The sequence below is a fragment of the Betta splendens genome, chromosome 15 (genome assembly GCF_900634795.4).
Source record: "Betta splendens chromosome 15, fBetSpl5.4, whole genome shotgun sequence".
NCBI classification, from domain to species: domain Eukaryota; kingdom Metazoa; phylum Chordata; class Actinopteri; order Anabantiformes; family Osphronemidae; genus Betta; species Betta splendens.
This window is the reverse complement of record NC_040895.2, coordinates 3,671,321-3,691,436: the sequence shown is the minus strand read 5'-3', so window position 1 is coordinate 3,691,436 and position 20,116 is coordinate 3,671,321. Positions and strand designations below refer to the sequence as shown.

The 20,116-nt window shown below is 41.4% G+C and overlaps 1 protein-coding gene across 1 annotated transcript; it reads left to right on the top strand.

Moving 5' to 3' along the window:
• The first annotated feature begins 1,192 nt into the window (after positions 1–1,192).
• Positions 1,193–6,151, top strand: LOC114842218 (uncharacterized). The gene is made up of 2 exons (XM_029127837.3): positions 1,193–1,384; positions 1,581–6,151. The coding sequence occupies exon 2, from the start codon at positions 4,268–4,270 to the stop codon at positions 6,149–6,151; it is 1,884 nt and encodes a 627-aa protein (XP_028983670.1). The 5' UTR covers positions 1,193–1,384; positions 1,581–4,267.
• The last annotated feature ends 13,965 nt before the right edge of the window (positions 6,152–20,116 follow it).

The window sequence follows — 20,116 nt, the reverse complement described above, 5'->3', positions numbered from 1 at the left end:
GCATGTTGTTCTTCGATATATCCTCTCTCCACTAATTCCAGTCAGACAGATGAACATCATCATTTTAGTGTACTGCATCATATTTGGGGCCCATGTTGTTTGTGTATTTTATTAGAATAGTTAGAATACGCAAGTGGAAACATGTTTTTTTGTTCTGAAACATTAGGGACTGCAAAGAGCCGAAAAGAGTGTAGCAGTGATGGAATGAAAGGTGCACTGTGTTAATATGTAATTTAGACTTGTTGAGGGTAAGGAAAATAGAATACACACTCTAACACAGGTCGGGAGTTCTTAGCCCCAGGGTCAGGAATCCGCCAGAGGGTCACTAGGCAAATCAGGTGATGCACACAAAATAATTAATAGGACTTTTTTAAATTTAATAACCTTAATAACAAGCATTAACGTATTTACGGTATTAGAATTTTACATTTATTATAAAATAAAATTCAAAACATAATCTAATAATATAATTGTAATTGCAGATAACGTAGTGTAAAGAAATCATTTGATATTAATATTCAAATATTGAATGTTGTTTTGAACATTTATTTAATTTGTAAGACAAACAAAGGCAAACAAACTAATAAGTTCCTTATTTCTTCTGTTACTACTTGTAAAAAAAATGTTTTTTTTACAATTCAAAGCATAGTGATTCTGAAATTTAATATTCTACATTTCATACAGTAGCATGTACACTAAACAGTGCAGAGTGTGTGTGTGTGTGTGTGTGTGTGTGTGTGTGTGTGTGTGTGTGTGTGTGTGTGTGTGTGTGTGTGTGTGTGTGTGTGTGTGTGTGTGTATACAAACCAACTCTTTTATCATGAGATGGAGAGCACATCAAGCCATAGGACATACACAAACACACATGATAGCAGAACAGAAACCAGAAAAGTATTTTATAGTTTATAAAATACTATTATGTATACTTTTATACATATATGTATATATATATATATATATATATATATATATATATATATATATATATATATATATATATATATATATACACATTTGCAAATCTTAGCAAGACCAGAATTATGGCCATCATCGTCTTTACTGAAGATATACTACTACAATCCCTTTCCATGAGCCGACAAATTAGCCACAGAAAGGTCAAATAAATGAGAAGAAGGAGAGAGTAAGGATGTGAAAGGAGAGGAGAAGGGAGGAAGTGGGAGTGTGTGTGTGTGTGTGTGTGTGTGTGTGTGTATGTGCGTGCGTGCGTGCGTGCGTGTGTGCGTGTGTGTGTGCGAGCCCTTTTTTGACTTAAATTTTTTATGAAACGCTTATGTTGCTGCACCTGTGTTTAGCTGATCAGATCGGACCTGCTTGGGTGCCAGCCATGATGCAAGGCCTCCAAAATCAAGTCCAGCAAAGGCAGGTGTGTCTGTTTTTTTTTCTCTGATTACTTGTTATCAATATCACGATAAGGTCGTCAAGTACTATATCAGGACCTCAGATAAATGATCAAGTGCTGCAGTGTACCTACTGTAGCTGTGTGTACAAGTATAGGTTTTTATGCTAACAGATACATCTGTGCACGTTTGTTTGTGTGTGTCTGGGTGTGTGTCATGCAGGTCTTCTGCTGTTCCTGCTCCCAGTGACACACATGTGGTGGTCTTTCCGTAGGCGTCCCCCCACCCCCCAGCCAAAACATCTCCTGTGGACCAGCAACACAGCAACGGAGCATTCTTCCCTGTCAACTGCAAAACCCAACGACATGTTGGATGACAATGACACTGACACCGCACCTACTGTGCTCTCCCAACCTTTGGGAATTCACTCGTGTCAAGAGAGGGTGTATACCTAGCGTCACAAATCCGAATGATGTATGTGTTATTCATCGGGATTTTTTAAAGACACATAAACACATAAACACACACACACACACACAATGGCTATATGCTTGCCCTTCTACCTGGAATAACCTACTGTATTCCCACAGGGTAGTGGTGTTGTAAGACATTCGAGCACGTCTTCTTTCTCTCTATTGCTCTCACTCTTTCTCTCTCTCATACACACACAAAACACAGACGCATGGTAAGTGGACTCGCAGCCTAATGGAGTTTAATTACTCCCAGCACATCCATCAGGGGCTCTAGTAGGGGAGTGGAGTATTTTATCACCACTTTTAAGGGTTATTAGTACAAATACACTTTCACCCTGCATTACCACTGCAGAGCTTTAGGGTGCCATGCCCTCACCACATTCATTACAAACTCTATCAATATCTATCAGAAGTAAATGCCTGGTCTTTGTCCCTCCACATTCTTCCTTTCATGTCGACTCATCACACACTTGCTGTCAATAAAAGATGAATTCTCAGACACACACATACCCACAAGCCTCCCACTCCCTCCCCTCCCGGCTCTCTGTGTCTTTATCTCACGTCACCTCCACCACAAACGTCTAAACGTTTTATTCAGTTCATAATGTGCTCAGGCTGACCTGATGGAGTTTGGGCACTGATGAGGAAGGACACCACCAAATGAGTACCTACTATAAGTGACTAAGAATCCAGTGGTCAATTTAGGGAAAAAAAATTAAATCTAGAATCAGATAACTTTTCTAAAGTTACTGTTCACATTTGTCACTTATTACCATTACCAGGTACACAAAGGTGACATGATTAAGGATTATTAATGTACCTGTAATTGGCTACAACACCTATAACAGCTAATAATGAGCATTGTTGTTTACATCTATTTCTTAAAAGCTGTTTATGAAACTACAGTAAGCTGCATGTTTAACATGTCTCAAATGTTAAAGAATAAGAAAAATATACAAACATACATGTTTTACACTGAACTAAAACCTCACAATTGTTTGGTTTAATTATTATGGTATATGTAACCCAGCACAAAAGTACAAATAGAAATATAACAATTGTAAAATGAAAGTAATTGGCATAATAAACAAAATGAGGCAAATAAGAAGTTGGGACAAGACACGTTGTTAATGGGTTTACAAAATAAAAGAAAAGGGGTATATTGTTATACAATGTTTGTGCCTAATATGTAAGTTTAGTATGTAAATGTGAAATAATAAGTATGTTTGTTTAAGTTTGTTTAACCTCCAACTTGTTGAAGTTTAGTGTTAATGTTGCTAAGGGACTAATGCAGGATTTTATTTTGGCGATCGGGGGTTTTGTGAAAAAAACTACGAAGAAGCAGGAAAAGGAGAAAATAGGAGCAGACGGGAGACGGAAGCGAACGCTAGGAGCGCGCGGTAGGGAAAACTCGAAAAATTTGCACCTGTCGCTTAAAAATGTTGAAGTGGAAGACTGTCAGTAAGAGAGTCTGAAGGTGCAAAGAACTGAGCGGTAAAGGAGGCAAACTTCAGCACAAAGTTGTGCAAAGTCTATCGCCAGGCCCTCTTGTCAGAGCGACGAGTGGGAAGGAGCAGCACGTGGAGACGGGAGCAGCTAGCTAACCCAGCTGGACCAGCCTCTCTTCAGCGGCACAGAGTTGGACACCTGCAACATCCTGGTAGGAGCGCAGCTCAGCGTCCTGCTGGACAATCGTGAGGAGGATTAAGGGATGGACTTGTTTTATTTAGTGCTCGGACGTGAGTGAATCGGCCATTACGTTTTGGGTCTCAACGCTCACGAGCCAGGCATCAGGCCTGCAACGGTTTGGTTTTCGGTTTAATATGGTTTAAGTGGACTTTGAAATTAATTGCATATTTGTGGCACTGTTATGTAAGTGTACTTTATGTTGTGGGTAAGATTTTGCACTGACAGGGTTAAGTTGTTATTAATTTACTTTATTTAATGTACACTACTACTCCAAGACACAGTAGACGGGCTACATAAATTGGAGGCACCGCTGGGATTACTTTCATTTGGGTTATTCAGTAGGATTTAAAAGTAAATAAACAGTCACTCTGATAATGGCGGACAAGCTAGCATTAAGGTCTGAGCTACAGGGTTGGTGCAAGGGAGAAGGCTTGGAAGAGGCTCATGGACTACTGGTCATTGGCCCAGAAGCAACAGAAATTGGACAGATTGAAGAGACTCTTGAGACTATCAAGTGCTTAGGCAGAGTACGTGTTAGGGGGAGAATCTTCAATTCTAGAATAAACTGCCTTATGGTCCTGTGTGAATGCAAAGAGGTCCTAACAGCAGCCAGTGTTCCCCCAGATTTTCACCTTCCTGAAGGTGGGCCAGTATGGTCGCTGATCACCGTAGATGGAGCTCCAGTGGACGAAGATGACTTTAACAGTAAGCTAAGAGTTCTGCTACAGACAGAGGGCAAAACCATGGATGATCTTAGAGCCCTACTGCCAGGAGTTCAACAGTCCACTAGCTCAGCTGACTTTGTGCTACAAGCATTTGGTGACTTCCTGGAAAAAGACCAATAAGCCACCAACAGAAGGTGGCTATCGGAGGCTGCGCATCTTTTCAGGCACCCAACCTGTTCCAGCAAGTGAGGAGCAGTTTGATCACTGGCTTGAGCAAGCGTGGCTCATGGTAGAGGAGAGTGAGTGCACTGAAAAGGAGAAAAGGCGCAGGTTATTAGAAAGTTTAAAGGGTCCCGCATTGGAAATAGTCAGAGCTGTGAGAACTAGCAACCATGATGCAGAGGCGAAAACATACTTAGAAGCCCTGGAAAGTGCTTTTGGAACAGCTGAGTCTGGCGATGACTTGTACTTCGCTTTTCGTCTGTTGCAACAGCAGCCTGGAGAGAAACTGTCTGATTTCCTGAGACGAATGGAGCGAGCTCTCTCTAAAGTTGTGCAGAGAGGTGGTCTGTCCCACACTGAGATGGACCGAGCCAGAGTGGAGAGAAAAGCTAACCCGCCTACGTTCCTGCAACTTTTGAGTGAGATACGTGCTGAAGAGGGATATGAGGCGTCAAGAATGAAACTCAACACTACCGTAAGTCAGCTGCAGATAAAGCACAGTCCTGACTCTAAACAAGGAGAGATTCAAAGCTTGAAAGCAGAGATTAAGGATCTTAAGTCCATGGTAACCTCAGTGGCATTACCTTCGGCTGAAAGACAAAAAGACTGTCCAGAGAGTACACTTTTAGTCACATCACAGTTAGGGGAAAAGAGCCATGATAGTGAGCTGAGAGCTTTGAAGAAACAAGTTAAAAGACTGCAGACCAAACTAGACAGGAAAATGGTAACCGAAGCTGGAGGGTACCATCCGGCCACTGTCTTTACGGTTGAGGCTCCCACCCAAGTAGTTCATACTCCTAGCAGATCCTTCCGACCCTCTGAGTCACAGTTCTGCTATCGATGTGGAGAAAATGGGCATTTTGCTGCCAGATGCCCTAATCAAGAGAATCACAGTAGAGTGATTAAGAAATTAGTTCAAGCTCTGAAACTGTCTAAAGAGAAACTATCATCTACTAACACTCCAGAGACTCAGACGCACTGCGCTGTTAAGAGAAGTGTAGTGACTGCAACTGGAAATGCTGGAATACCAGATGGTTTAGTGGGTCCACCCAGTACAGTACAGTTAAAGGTTAACGGCAATCGCTGTACCGCCCTGTTCGATAGTGGTTCCCAAGTCACCATCATCTTTGAGTCATGGTATCAAAAACATTTGAGTGATGTTAAATTACATCCAGTAGCTGGACTGGCTCTCTGGGGTCTGAGTGAGTCGGAAGAGAGTTACCCTTACCGTGGTTATGTTGTGGTGGATTTAGAGTATCCCCCAGAAATTACTGGTACCTGCAGAACTGTAACTGTTCTTGCACTTATCTGCCCCAGCCCCCGGACTACCCAAGAGACACCAGTTATAGTGGGCACCAATACCAGTCATGTCAGAAGCTTAGTGAAGCAGTGTAGAGACAGTGGTCTTGATATTACACAGACATTAGGTATACAGACTGGCTGGGTAGGGGACATTACGGCCGATGATTCGGGGTTCCTCTCTAAGGATGAAGATGACAAAGTGGGTGTAGTGACATGGCAGGGCCCAGGGCCCTTGACTTTACACCCTGGTGAAGATCAGCAAATCAATTGTAAAGTTGACTTTAATAAGTCAGTTGTGAAGGAAATCCTAATGGTGGATTCCTCTCCCTCCGCTTCACTCCCAGGCAGTCTGTTGTTGCAGCCTATGGTGGTCCCTGCCTCTGCGGTAAAGGTTAATAATTTTAGAGTGTTGGTTCATACCAGTCACTCAAAGATACAGTAGTACCAGTTGGAACCGTAATGGGACACGTGTATCTTACAGATAGTGTCACTACTGTTACTTCTGAAACGACACCAGCTGAAACTTTTGACTCGGGTCGTATTCAATTCGGAGACTCAATAGTCTCGGAGGAGTGGAAAGCGCGACTCGTGCAGAAGCTGTCACAAAGGTCCCGTGTCTTTTCCCTGACTGAATGGGACGTAGGGTTAGCTAAGGGTGTAGAACACACTATTAGACTGGCTGACCCAAGACCTTTCCGACAACGTTCACGCCGTCTGCCTCCTGCTGATATAGATGATGTAAGGAAGCATCTTCAGGAGCTTTTAGGGGCGGGCATTATTAAAAAATCTCGCAGTCCTTATGCTTCACCGATAGTGATTGTCAGAAAGAAAAATGGAACAGTAAGAATGTGCATTGATTACAGACTACTAAACAGCCGAACCGTGCCTGACCAATATACTACACCTTGTATTGATGAGGCCTTGGACTCTCTGTCTGGCAGCAGGTGGTTTTCAGTTCTAGACTTGAGAAGTGGCTATTACCAAATAGCCATGGCTGAGGAAGACAAGGAGAAGACAGCATTCATCTGCCCTTTAGGGTTCTTCCAGTTTGAACGTATGCCCCAGGGAATAACGGGAGCCCCGGCTACATTTCAAAGATTGATGGAAAAAACTGTGGGTGATATGAACCTTCTCCAAGTTCTTGTTTACTTGGATGACTTAATTGTCTTTGGAAAGACATTGGAGGAACATGAGGAGAGACTTCTAAAGGTCCTGGATCGTCTTGAAGAGGCTGGACTAAAGATATCCCTTGATAAATGTCAGTTCTGTCAGACGAAAGTAAAATATCTGGGACACATTGTGTCAGCAGATGGCGTCTCTCCAGATCCAGACAAGATTGAGGCGGTTACACACTGATCTCCGCCTACCAACCTGAAGTCATTGAAATCATTTCTAGGGTTCTGTGGGTATTACAGGAGGTTTATAGCCAACTATGCTGCTATAGTTAGGCCACTGACCGAGCTGACCAAAGGCTATGCCCCAACTCAAAAGAGGAAACATGACCCTACTAAAAGTTACCTGAAAGAAGCAGAGCCATTTGGGGATAGATGGGACCAGTCCTGTACTGATGCATTCCAACAGGTCATTTATTGTTTGACTCATGCCCCTGTGCTAGCTTTTGCTGACCCCAATAGACCCTATGTCCTGCATGTGGATGCTAGCCTTAAGGGATTAGGGGCTGTTCTCTACCAGGAATATCCTGAAGGTTTACGACCTGTTGCATTTGCTAGCAGGAAGCTGAGTCAGTCAGAGAAAAACTACCCCATACATCAGCTAGAGTTCCTATCTCTCAAATGGGCAGTGGTGGACAAGTTTCACGATTATTTGTATGGGGCCCGATTCACAGTACGCACTGACAACAACCCCTTGACATACGTACTGACGACAGCAAAACTCAATGCCGTGGGACACAGGTGGCTTGCAACACTGTCCACCTATGAGTTTGACGTACTGTACAGACCAGGAAAACACAACATAGATGCTGACCTTCTGTCTAGGAACTTTCCAGATACTGACGACGGCACAGAGTGGGAGACTATACCTAAGGATGGGGTAAAGTCCATCTGTCAACACGTCTATATTCCCGGACCTTGTGACAGCTCTGCCAGGTATGTGGATCAGCTGGGAGCATCTCCTGATTGTATTCCAGACCTTTATGTTTTTCCAATGCGCCTAGATATGAGATCATTAGAACACTTGTCAACACCAGAGCTCAGACATGCGCAGAGAGCGGATGCTGCGATTGGACCTGCTATCCAAGCAGTGGAACAACAGGCCTGGGCTGAAGGAATCCCAAAGGATTCAGAACTTTCCCAGCTAAAGCGAGAGGCAGACAGATTAATTCTGAAAGATGGTCTTCTACATAGAGTGAGCAAACGACCATCAGGTGAAGAGGCCACACAGCTTGTTTTACCAGAAAAGTTTAGAGAAGTTGTGTTAAAGTCTTTACATGATGACTTAGGGCACCTTGGTGTTGAGCGAACTACTGACCTACTGAGGGGTAGGTTCTTCTGGCCCAAGATGTCTAAGGATGTGGAGCAATACATAAAGAACTGTGGGCCCTGCGTCACCCGTAAGTCCCCATGTCAAAAAGCAGCTCCATTGCACCAGATCACAAGTGCTGGGTCGATGGACCTTGTCTGCATTGACTTTCTTTCAGTAGAACCTGACTCTCAAGGAATGAGCAATGTACTGGTAGTTACTGATCATTTTACACGCTATGCTCAAGCGTTCCCGACCAGAAATCAAAAATCTCACACGGTAGCGAAGGTTTTGGTTGACAAGTACTTTGTTCATTATGGCCTACCTGCTAGGATTCATTCTGATCAGGGTAGAGACTTTGAGAGTCGTCTTATTGGCAATCTGTTAAAGATGCTAGGAGTCCGAAAGTCTCGAACTACTCCTTATCACCCGCAAGGAGATCCCCAACCAGAGAGGTTTAATCGAACTTTACTCTCCATGTTAGGGACTCTGAGCGATGAAAAGAAACATCAATGGAGTAAACATGTAGGGTATCTGGTAAATGCTTACAACAGTACTCGGTGTGATGCTACAGGGTATTCACCCTACTTACTGATGTTTGGCAGGGAGGCTAGACTCCCTGTGGATGTGTGTTTTGGTACATCTCCAGATAGGAAGGGGGAGAGCCATTCAGGGTATGTGGCAAAGTTAAAGGAAGATCTGCAGAGAGCCTATGAACTTGCCTGTGAAACGGCGGACAAGACTCATCTAAGAAATAAGAGGTCTTATGACAAAAGTGTGTGCTTACAGTCTCTAGAAATAGGTGATAGAGTTTTGTTAAAAAACCTAGGACTTAAAGGAAAGCACAAACTACAGTCTCGCTGGAGGTCTGTTCCCTACAATATTGTAGGCAAGATGCCAAATCTCCCAGTTTATAAGGCTAAACCTGAAGGTAGACAGGGGGACAGCAAAACAATCCACAGAGATCACATCCTCCCTATAGGACACCTTGTGCGACTTCCAGGGACAGAGAAGGATGGTGACGCACCAAAAGTGGAAAAGAACAAAAGAACAACTGATCGGAGACAAATGCAGAGCTCAGCAAACAGTCCATCAACCTTGCAGGAGCTCGAATACTCAGATTCGTCCTCGGACCAAGAGTACTGCAGGCTCAGTAGGCCATATAACAAACACTCCAGCAAGAAGGGGGGAAAGTACCAGAGTGTGGTCGAGCCTACTGCTGTTGCAGAAGAAGTGATAACTTTTCCTCAGCCAGAGGACAGTCAGGTAGAGGATGAGTCTGAAGAAGAACGTCAGATTGAAGAGGAACAGGAGCCTAGCCAGGATTCTGTGTCTCAAGGTAGCAGCAATTCAGGTTCAGAGGAGACTGACCAAGAACCTAAGGGAAAACAGTTTGTGAAAGTGACCAGCAGACATAGAGTTTCTGGAGAGGGAAGGCATGTAAATGCATATTCACGACCCAAACGGACTGTGAAACCAGTAGTTAGGCTAACATATGATGAGCCTGGGTAAAGCAGTGATAGGCCATTGACTATCATACACAGAGGTGTTAGAATTCAGATTGGAGGAGGTAATTATTAGAGTTGGCCACCCTTTCTATTAGTAAAATGTTCAGGAAGTTAAGTCTGTCGAGGACGTCAGACATTTAAGAGGGGGAGGGTGTAACCCAGCACAAAAGTACAAAAAGAAATATAACAATTGTAAAATGAAAGTAATTGGCATAATAAACAAAATGAGGCAAATAAGAAATTGGGACAAGACACGTTGTTAATGGGTTTACAAAATAAAAGAAAAGGGGTATATTGTTATACAATGTTTGTGCTTAATATGTAAGTTTAGTATGTAAATGTGAAATAATAGGTATGTTTGTTTAAGTTGTTTACCTCCAACTTGTTAAAGTTTAGTGTTAATGTTGCTAAGGGAATAATGCAGGATTTTATTTTGGCGATCGGGGGTTTTGTGAAGTAAACTACGAAGAAGCAGGAGGAGGCGAAAATGGGAGCAGACGGGAGACGGAAGCGAACGCTAGGAGCGCGCGGTAGGGAAAACTCGAAAAATTTGCACCTGTCGCTTAAAAATGTTGAAGTGGAAGACTGTCAGTAAGAGAGTCTGAAGGTGCAAAGAACTAAGCGGTAAAGGAGGCAAACTTCAGCACAAAGTTGTGCAAAGTCTATCGCCAGGCCCTCTTGTCAGAGCGACGAGTGGGAAGGAGCAGCACGTGGAGACGGGAGCAGCTAGCTAACCCAGCTGGACCAGCTTCTCTTCAGCGGCACAGAGTTGGACACCTGCAACATCCTAATAGGAGCGCAGCTCAGCGTCCTGCTGGACGATCGTGAGGAGGATTAAGGGATGGACTTGTTTTATTTAGTGCTCGGACGTGAGTGAATCGGCCATTACGTTTTGGGTCTCAACGCTCACGAGCCACGCATCAGGCCTGCAACGGTTTGGTTTTCAGTTTAATATGGTTTAAGTGGACTTTGAAATTAATTGCATATTTGTGGCACTGTTATGTAAGTGTACTTTATGTTGTGCGTAAGATTTAGCACTGACAGGGTTAAGTTGTTATTAATTTACTTTATTTAATGTACAATTAAAGGGAGAAATTATATTTTTCTACAGTTATGTTCCTTGGTGGTTTGTGGTAAACAACTGTGCCTTAAGAAGTCAAGAGCTTACATTACTACTGAAATTATCCAGGACAAAACAATTATAAAATAGGAACTCAGGGCTTTCTACTCCAAGACACAGTAGACGGGCTACATATAAATAGATCGTTATTGCAGTGATCCAATGTAAAGGGATGTTATTGCCATGTAATGCTAATGTTATGTTGTTTAATAGTCTTACTTCAAACATTTTTTTGACTTTCTTTCACATACATAATGCTGTCAGACCTGAAAACACAGATGACATTTTCATCTGTCTATCTATTCATTATGCTAACTGCAGTGTCTGTTAATGGTCTGTTGTGTACACACTCAACAGGTCACAGAGTCACATACTGTTTAATGCAGTTCCTACCTTAGCCTTACTGTACTGCACAAGATTTTTAAACTGTATTCATAGAATATTCTAACTTTAACCTTAAAAACTTAAAAACCTTAAAATAAACAAAGGGTTTTCCAAAGGGGTAAACTGCTCAATGTCTGTCTGTAAGCCCTAGCACTAAAAGATTACATTCTCCTCATATACAGCATATTAAATACTAAACTCTGGTCTTGAGACTGCTACCTGGCAGGTGTTAGCCACAGATTTAATGTCTGGGGAAGGTTATTTGTAGGTAAACCCACACAGCTTGGGTTTGCTAAATGGCACACTTATTGTGCTTACATAGTGTTTAAATCTATGGCACACACCTGTACAATTACCTTGGTGTGCATTACCGTCTAATCCAACCCAGCTATAAAATGAACATGAGGGCCCAGCATTCAGAAGTAAAAAGAAATGACATGTGAAGTTAATATATGCCAGCTAAACAAATAGTGGAAACACATGCTATTGAATTAGAGTGTGACATTGTTCAGAGGAAGAGGAAAAGTGTTAAAAGTCTGATACTGTAAACCTGTCAGAGTGAGAGCTCCATACTTTGATCTTGGGAAGTAGTTAGAGTGAGCGATCTTTAACACACTTTAGAACTTTAGCAGTGAGAAGCAGAAACAGTACCATCTCATGTTATAAAATCTGTACAACTTGTATAAATAAACTTTTTTTAAAACTACAAACTTTTCAACTTAGTACATGTGTAATTATTATCTATTATCTATTAATGCCATTTGTTAATAGATTATTTTCTGTTTATTTCTGTTACAAAGTCATATAATGCAAGAAATGATCATAGCAGATCATAGTACTGTCAGGCTACGGCAGATGTCGGACCCACATGCACAGTGCAGACGAGGTGTTGGGTTAATAAACAGTGTTTATTGTCCAGGCGTAGTCAGGCAATCCAGGTCATACACGTTAAGTCACAGTTCTCAGGCACAAAAGGGAGCAGGCAAGATCAGGTCCAGTAAACATGCAGGGTTCGGTACACGGGTGAGCTCGGCAGTACCTCGGCAGAGGTACAGACTAGGGTTAGGCAAATCTCGTGGTCAGACAGTCAGAAACATTACCAATAGGTCCAGGCGAAGGTAAAGACAGGGTGTTGGCAAGAGTCGGCGGTCAGGTACGGACAGGATCGTGCAACAAGTTTAGCTATACGGGAACGCTGGAATGTGGTACTGAGACTCAACAATCTGGCAACGGATGTGGCGATTACTGGTGCTTAAATACAGAAGTGATTACTAATTTGTGACAGGTGTGCATGGTGATTCGGGAGTAAGAAAACAGCTGACATGAATAAAACCGGAAGTCCTACAAAAATAAAACAGGAAACAGTACAGATCGTGACAAGCACACAGTACATAGAATGTGGGCTATAAAAGTAACACTAACATTATAATGTAAAGGCAAGAAACAAACCTTTCTTTAAAAAATAATTTGGAAGTTATTGGTGGCCCTACTCTTATTTTGTTTTATTAAACCTTTCTTTTGCTTATGATAGCCGGATTCATGTTTCGTTGACTGAGAGGACATTGCTACTTTGACAGCTGATGATTTGACTACTGTTACTCAGTAGTGAGTCTAGTGTGTGTGTGTACTTATACTGTAAATTGAGATCCAAAAAAACTTATTTTCCTTTCAAAGTGAGGATATTTTAGCTGGTCCTCACTTCTTTGAAGGCCTTTTTGAGGGTTAAGATGTGATTTTAGGGCAGGGGTGAGAATTAAGTTTTGGTTCGCATTAAAGCAAGGCTTAGACATTTGCCTTTAGTTGTGATGGTTAGGGTTAGGGTAAGGGTCTAGGAAAGGCATTATGTCAATGGAGGTCCTCACTTTGAACTAAGTACAAGGGTGTGTGTGTGTGTGTGTGTGTGTGTGTGTGTGTGTGTGTGTGTGTGTGTGTGTGTGTGTGTGTGTGTGTGTGTGTGTGTGCTCTCTAAATTTAATCTCCCTTTAACAGTGTGGTGAAGTATTTGTGTACATGTATGAGTGTAAAGCACCTCAAGCGCCGCTGTCATCCGTTTGAGAACAAAAGCACTCAGTGTTACAAGCCAATCCAAGCTGAGCTCTGCCCTGTTATTTATGGAAAAAGAGGAGTGTATGGATTAAACAGATGATGCCAAGATCAACAACAACAAAACATCAACAACAAAAATGATTATGATTCATTTCCCAAACCATGAAGAGCCAAAGGACAAAAAAAATCAATGACAGTTTGGATGATATCTTGCCCCAAGCATTGACAGGGCGCAAAGTGTTTGGCATGAATGTGAAAAGTGCAGTTTTTTATATTTAGTAACACAGACCAAAGCTACTATAGATGGTATTTTGTCCTGATTAACATTTCTCAATACATACATTTAAAAGAGTTGTAGCTATAGCAAAGCTTCCTGCAGCTCCTATGTGTTAAAACATTTTCTTTTCAGCTGAAGGGAATAAAGAGAACTGTTTGATGGTAGCTGATCTTAAGAGACAAGAGAATAGCCTGAGTCATCAAGGTAGTAGGGCAACCAAACAGTCAAATAATGCAGTAAATAATTTATGTCATACTGTAATATCTATGGCTTATTAGGCAGAGGGACAGTTTACATCACTACACTGGTTATGCAAAGCAGCGGCGGCATAATGCTGCTATTTCTCAATGCAAATTTAAATGTGTTTAGGCACGTACTTCTTAAAAGACACGTGAGGGAGGATGAGGATGAGGAAGAGCACGAAAGGAGAGGCAGAGGAATGAAGGGGAGGAAGAACGGCATGTGAGATGAGCCCTGGCTGCCTGCCACTCATCTGGGCACCTTCTCTAAGCAGGGCAGAAAATCAAACCATGCCAGAAAAAGAATTAAAGGAAAAAAGAGAGGGAGAGAGAGAGAAGAAAAATGATTTTTCTTATAAATAGCAGTGCGCTTGCCAGAAGGCAAAGGAAATGAGAGCAAGTGAGCGCTGGAAAAGAAGGGCTTGAGCTTGACACGGGGCTTAAAATTGAGAGGGGGCGGAAAGAAGGGACCTACTGCGTGAAAATGTCTCCAACCAAAGCAAGGATTAGTGTTCCAACCTCCTCCACTGCCAAGATCCGCCAGTACAACTAATCACCTTCACAGTTCTCTCTCTCTTTCTTTCGCCCCCTTTCTTGCTTTCTCTTTCCTTTTAACTGTCCTTTTTTCACTTCTTTCATTTTCTTTTTTTTTTGCCTCCACTCTCCTCAGCTTCTCATTTTGCCCCTCTCGTTGTCATTATGGCTAAAATTAAAGCAGAGTATGTTATGCCAAGCATGATTAGCCACCGCAGCCTAACTAGGCACAGTAGGAGCTCAGGGTTTTGTTTCTTAGTCCTTAGCTTTTTAGAGTACGGGTGCTCAGTGCATTACCAGGCACAGGAACATGTACTGCTAACTTCAAAAGGCATCTACATATATGATGACAAGGAATGTGGAAGATAAACCGCCCCTCCCGCTTCATTCTCACCTTTGTTTCTGTTTGTCAAATCTTCTGCCACTTCATCTCTCACTGTGTGACCCCTCTCATCCCACCTTTTCTACCTATCGCCCCCCCCTTCTCCTCCCCTTTTTTATCTGCTTGCTGGAAAAGGCCCCCCCGCACGATTCGGATGTCTCACCCTCGACAAGGCTTCTTGTAAAGATGGTGGCTGTGACAAAAACGACGGCACATAAACATGGCAAATTGATCACACATAAGATGAGGTGGATATTTGATGGGTTTGTGGTGGAGGGGGAGTGGCGTTTAGGGCGCATGAAACAGGAGCAATTAAGTGCCTTTTTCTCTATTTTTTTCTCTTTTTGGATCTCTCGTTTTCTCCAGCAGAAAGAGAGTGTAAGGCAGTTGCAGAACCATCCCAGAGAAGAGCCACTTCACAAACAGATGCCTGGCATGCAACTGCAGCTGGGGGAGTGTGTGAATTCATTCTCCACTGCTATAAATACATGCTGTGTCTGTGTATAGGTGCAGGCGCAAAATGTAATTAGGCAGTGACGCAGAGAAACAAGCTGCCTTTTTTTCTATGTTTGCATATTTTAGCGAAAAAAATATACTACAAAGACAAAGAGAGAATAAATTACTCCTGAATATTCATTTACAAAATAACGGTTTGCTGATAAGGCCAAAGCATGTGATAATCAATTAGCTAAATGTTCTACAAAAGCCTGGCAAAGAAGGACACAAGGCAATAATAATAAAAATGCAAACACAAGCATGCATGAAGGTCTGAATATCACATTAGGCTTGATAAAATATCAAAAAGAACAAAATGAAAAAGAGCAAAATATGTATTTGTAATGAGTTTGTTCAGCTTTTACACAAGAAACAGTTTGTTATAGATAAAGTGTGTTTAAAAGGCACCTTGAAAATATTTTCTTTCTTATGAAACATCAGATAATAAAAAAAAAAAAGTTCCCCAAGTTGAGGATTTGTTCACATCAAACCCGAAATGGTTTAATTGATGATGGTTGGGCCATGGCAATGCAGGTGCAGGTGACTTACCTTTAGGCTAATTTCTACCAAATGGCAATATGTATGTATATTTCTATACATAAAATGGTTTAATAATATTGCTTTAAATTGTACTTATTGTATTTAAGTTTATGTTTTTTGCAACCTAAAAAGGTGAAAGGGGTCTCATTAAGTGTAGGGTCAGGGTTTGAACCACACAACTTTCATACTTGTCATATTTTGATAAGCTAAAGCATTTTTGTGTGTGTAAGTTAATTAATAAATGAACAGAATAGCTGTGGGTTGTCATTGTCTGTCAGAGCCACTGTTAAGTAGAAGACAGGTCATATTGCATGTCCAAGGTATTCCAAGGTAACTAAACTGGTCCACAGGCAGTGTTATGCATTACAGTCAATAGCACTGCACTGTTACCAATTACTTGAATCTAATTACTATGCATAGATGGAATCATGTCTTGTACCTTTTAATAAGTTATAACAAATACGAATTGCTATACCAGTAATGAGGTTTTCACCACACAGAACATGTCATCCTCTACTGGCCGAAATATGAACTGCAGCTGACCTGGCAGGGAACAAAGAGGCAGGGCTTTGCCAAAGAGGCATAACACTCCGTCCTGTAGAGGAGAGAGAGGAAGGAAGGTCTCCTGGAATGGGAGGGGTAAAAGGGTGCTCTTCCCACTGCAGCAATGCAACTGTGCTCAAATCGCTTCAAAGTACATGTGTGGGCTTGGAGCAATGAGTAGTTGGGACGGGTGGTGGTTGTTGGCATCGTGGAGTGGGCTAGTAAGACATCTGCCATCCTATACTGTCACATTGTAGAACAAATGGGCTGTAGGATATTTACAGTCGAAAAACACAAGATGGCAAAAGGTGTCAGTTAGCATGTGATCAGTTGCACTTAATAATCTGTGCTGTATATTTCCAAGTGCTGTCAACCAAATCAAAAATCAAAGAGTGAGAATGACAACAAATCCAAATAAAATATTTAATCAAATCACCCTGGTGCTATGCTGAACCTGAAAATTCTTGGCTGATGTCCAACACCACGTTTAGGGGTTTGAATCCTGGGTGAGGATGAGGACTGACAAGAAAAGAGAGTGGCATATTTAATTTACACATCCAGCTATTTATTTATTTCTTTTTTTCAGAGCATGGGTTACCGGAAAGGGAGGCCTCCAGAACAATAGCTTGACTGTTGAAGAACTTCATCCAGTTTTCCGCTCTAAAAGACATGACAACTGACTAACTTTGAATCACAGACTGGTGGAGTGATTATTAATTATTACTTACTTACACGTTTAGCCCAGCACCTATAATCACCCACACCACAACGTCTCTGAGAGCTTCCTCTTCCCTGCTCACTGGTTTGCACCGGCCTACCGTGGTTGTGGTGGATACAACTCTGACATTATGTTGCCCTCTTTTGGCGGGCATGTGCAATTGCAGCTTTCTGTCATCTCACCTCAAAGGCAGCTTGTGGACCTTAAAGCCACGAGATGTCGAAGAAATAAAATTCTCCAAAAATGGAAAAATTGTGGTTTTAGATGTTTTGTGGTTGTTATGTCATAACTACATTATGTTTGACTAATGGTTGACCTTGTGAAGGACAGCACCATCTGTGACACAGTGGCAATAAAATACCAATAAAAGTCATGTACATTTCAACAAAACCCTTTCATTCAACAGAAGCAATAGCTCATGACATAATATAAAGTCTTTCTGTACTGATCTGGGTGGAATAAGATGCATATTTCAAGACTTTTTGTTCAATTTAATTATTTAACACTGAGAATTTGAACCATGTTGGTTTGGACGCATGCATGTGCACAGCCAGTTCATGGACAGTTATACTGTTTATTAAAGTCAATGAGTGGGTGCAGCTATTAGCAGTCAGCAAGAAAACCATTTTTGTGAAATGAAACATGTTCATACACTAAGCGAAATTAGCAGTAAGTAAGCGAAAGAAGCTATATAATCTCTAGTAATGTCTAATGTATGTGTGCAACACAGAGAGATATACTGTACTGTAAAACAAAAGGTCACATCCAATCCAGGACATGGGCTCATGAGAAAAAGGTGTAAACAGACCAGATAATAAAGCTTAATCGCAAACCCCTGATTGGATTCTAAGTGTGAAATGTAAACTGTGAGGCTCGTATTCTGCTGCTGATAGGGGAATCCACACGCACGAACACACGTGCATGTGTGCGCGCGCACACACACACACACACACTATACTGGCAATGGCTGTCACCAGGCAAAGCTCCAAGCCATTTCCCCTAGTCGCATCTCAACTGAATCAATAGGGCCCTTGCAGCACATCATTAGACATGAGTATAATAATTACTTGTGTTATTAATTTTGCCTTAATACCAGGAATAATATAATATGTAATTTATACTTGTTAAGGGTAAGGAAAATAAAATAATCACAAATGCATTTCTCGTGAAAATCAATGCTGAAATGGATATTCAAATAATGCCATACACCTGCTGCTCTATTAATTTGTCTTTTGCATATATGTTTAGTATATGAATTAATACACAGTATATAAATCTATGTGTGTGTGTATATATATATATATATATATATATATATATATATATATATATATATATATATATATATATATATATATATATATATATATAAACTGAACATAGTGCATATATGTACATATATCCAACATATTTCACATGGGTGCACATGTACAAGGCTAAACAATATGGATTTGTGTTGCATTGCAAACAATTTTAATAAAAAGTTATTGATTGGGGATCGAGCGCCTCTAGCCTGTGGGTGCAGAGCAGCAGACCCCAGTGGATCCAGATCATTATTGTCCTCAACTGCTGGCTTTACTAGAGCAAATTTGTTCAGTAAAGGTCTGGCACGCATGCATGCTTCAGAGCTTTATTTCAGTCCAGCAGAACTCACACCTTGGATATGTTTAATAAAACATTTTTCAAATAGTCTTTTGCTTCACAAAAATTGTTATAATAAATTGCAAATAATCATCTGTGCTGATTTAGGATGGTGGTGAAATGATTAACAAATTTAAAGACATTACTACTGGCAAGCATCACTTGAAGACTAAATAGATCCAATGAAACGAAGATGCATAGTAATAGGAGATAAAGCCACATCAACACACACCAGCACATTGTACGGCTTGTCATCGACAGATGATTTCCCTGTAAGAGGAAAAATAAGTGTGAAGCACACCCTCACATCCTCTGCTTCATGTCAAACTTTACAGAGATGCATGCTACCACATGGCCCATATCCCCGTACATGAAGCAGAAATACACATGCATGCACATTCTCAAGCAAGTACGGTATCAAACTCTTGGCACACATGGGACAGTTTTAATTACCAGGTATTTTTTCTAGCCTATGCCTATGATTTCAATTTCTCCTCGTGAAGCTGGTAATGATATTCAGAACTCCTGCTGTCACCTCCAACTCCCTATTCTCCCCTGACTTTCCCTCCCACTAAAATATGAATACCCCAGTTTATGGGCTTAATGTCCTCCAGTCACTTTGTAAAGTCTTTATTCTGCCGAACATATCTTTTTAAATGTAAGCCTTGCTGGAAGAAATGGCAATAAAGATTTTGGGGAGAGGGGAGGAAGATCAATGCAGAATATGTTCGCCTGTACTACGGAGACCGACTTCAATAATAAAAGAATTGATCCTTCAAAGTGAAGCTTATTCTGGGCCGGCATGGTAAAGGAGGATGGTCCATTCCAATACCACACAGACCAGATGGAGAATCACAGCAGGCTACTTCACCCTCCCCCAAAATTCACATTGTATTTCAAACCCCTATTAAATTTAGTTGCACAGTTACTGAGTTGAAATGCATGCATTATGGAAGAGCATGTCCAATAATGTAGCATATGGAATAACATTCAATTGACACATTTTCAGGTGTGTGTGTGTGTGTGTGTGTTGGGGGTGGGGGGTTAGTGAGAGAAGAAAATAAAAAGAGGGAGCAGATACAATGTTATCACTGGAAGATATTGCAGATTACTATTAGTTAATTTATATGTGTATTGTGTGTACCACTGAATAATTTGTTGGTTGACCTGTTATTTAATTGAATCCTTTTTCTCTGTTAACGGCTAATATATCCAAATTTTCATTAGTCACCGAACACATCAGATCCCAGCAATATCTCCGTCAGTAGTAAAGTGCCAGTAGTAATCAAGTGTGAGGGCTGGAGACATAACAGGCACACTTCACAGTATGCCTAACAAGCACACTTCACACACTAATAAGCTCAAGTGCACATGCATTACATCCGTATTCTTGTTTGGTTTCTGCCTTATGAATACAAGACCAGTATGCATACAGGACAGACAGACAGACAGACAGACAGACAGACAGACAGACAGACAGACAGACAGACAGACAGACA

Coding starts and splice junctions, on each gene's coding strand:
- LOC114842218 (XM_029127837.3), top strand. CDS start 4,268: ATGATCTTAGAGCCCTACTGCCAGGAGTTCAACAGTCCACTAGCTCAG.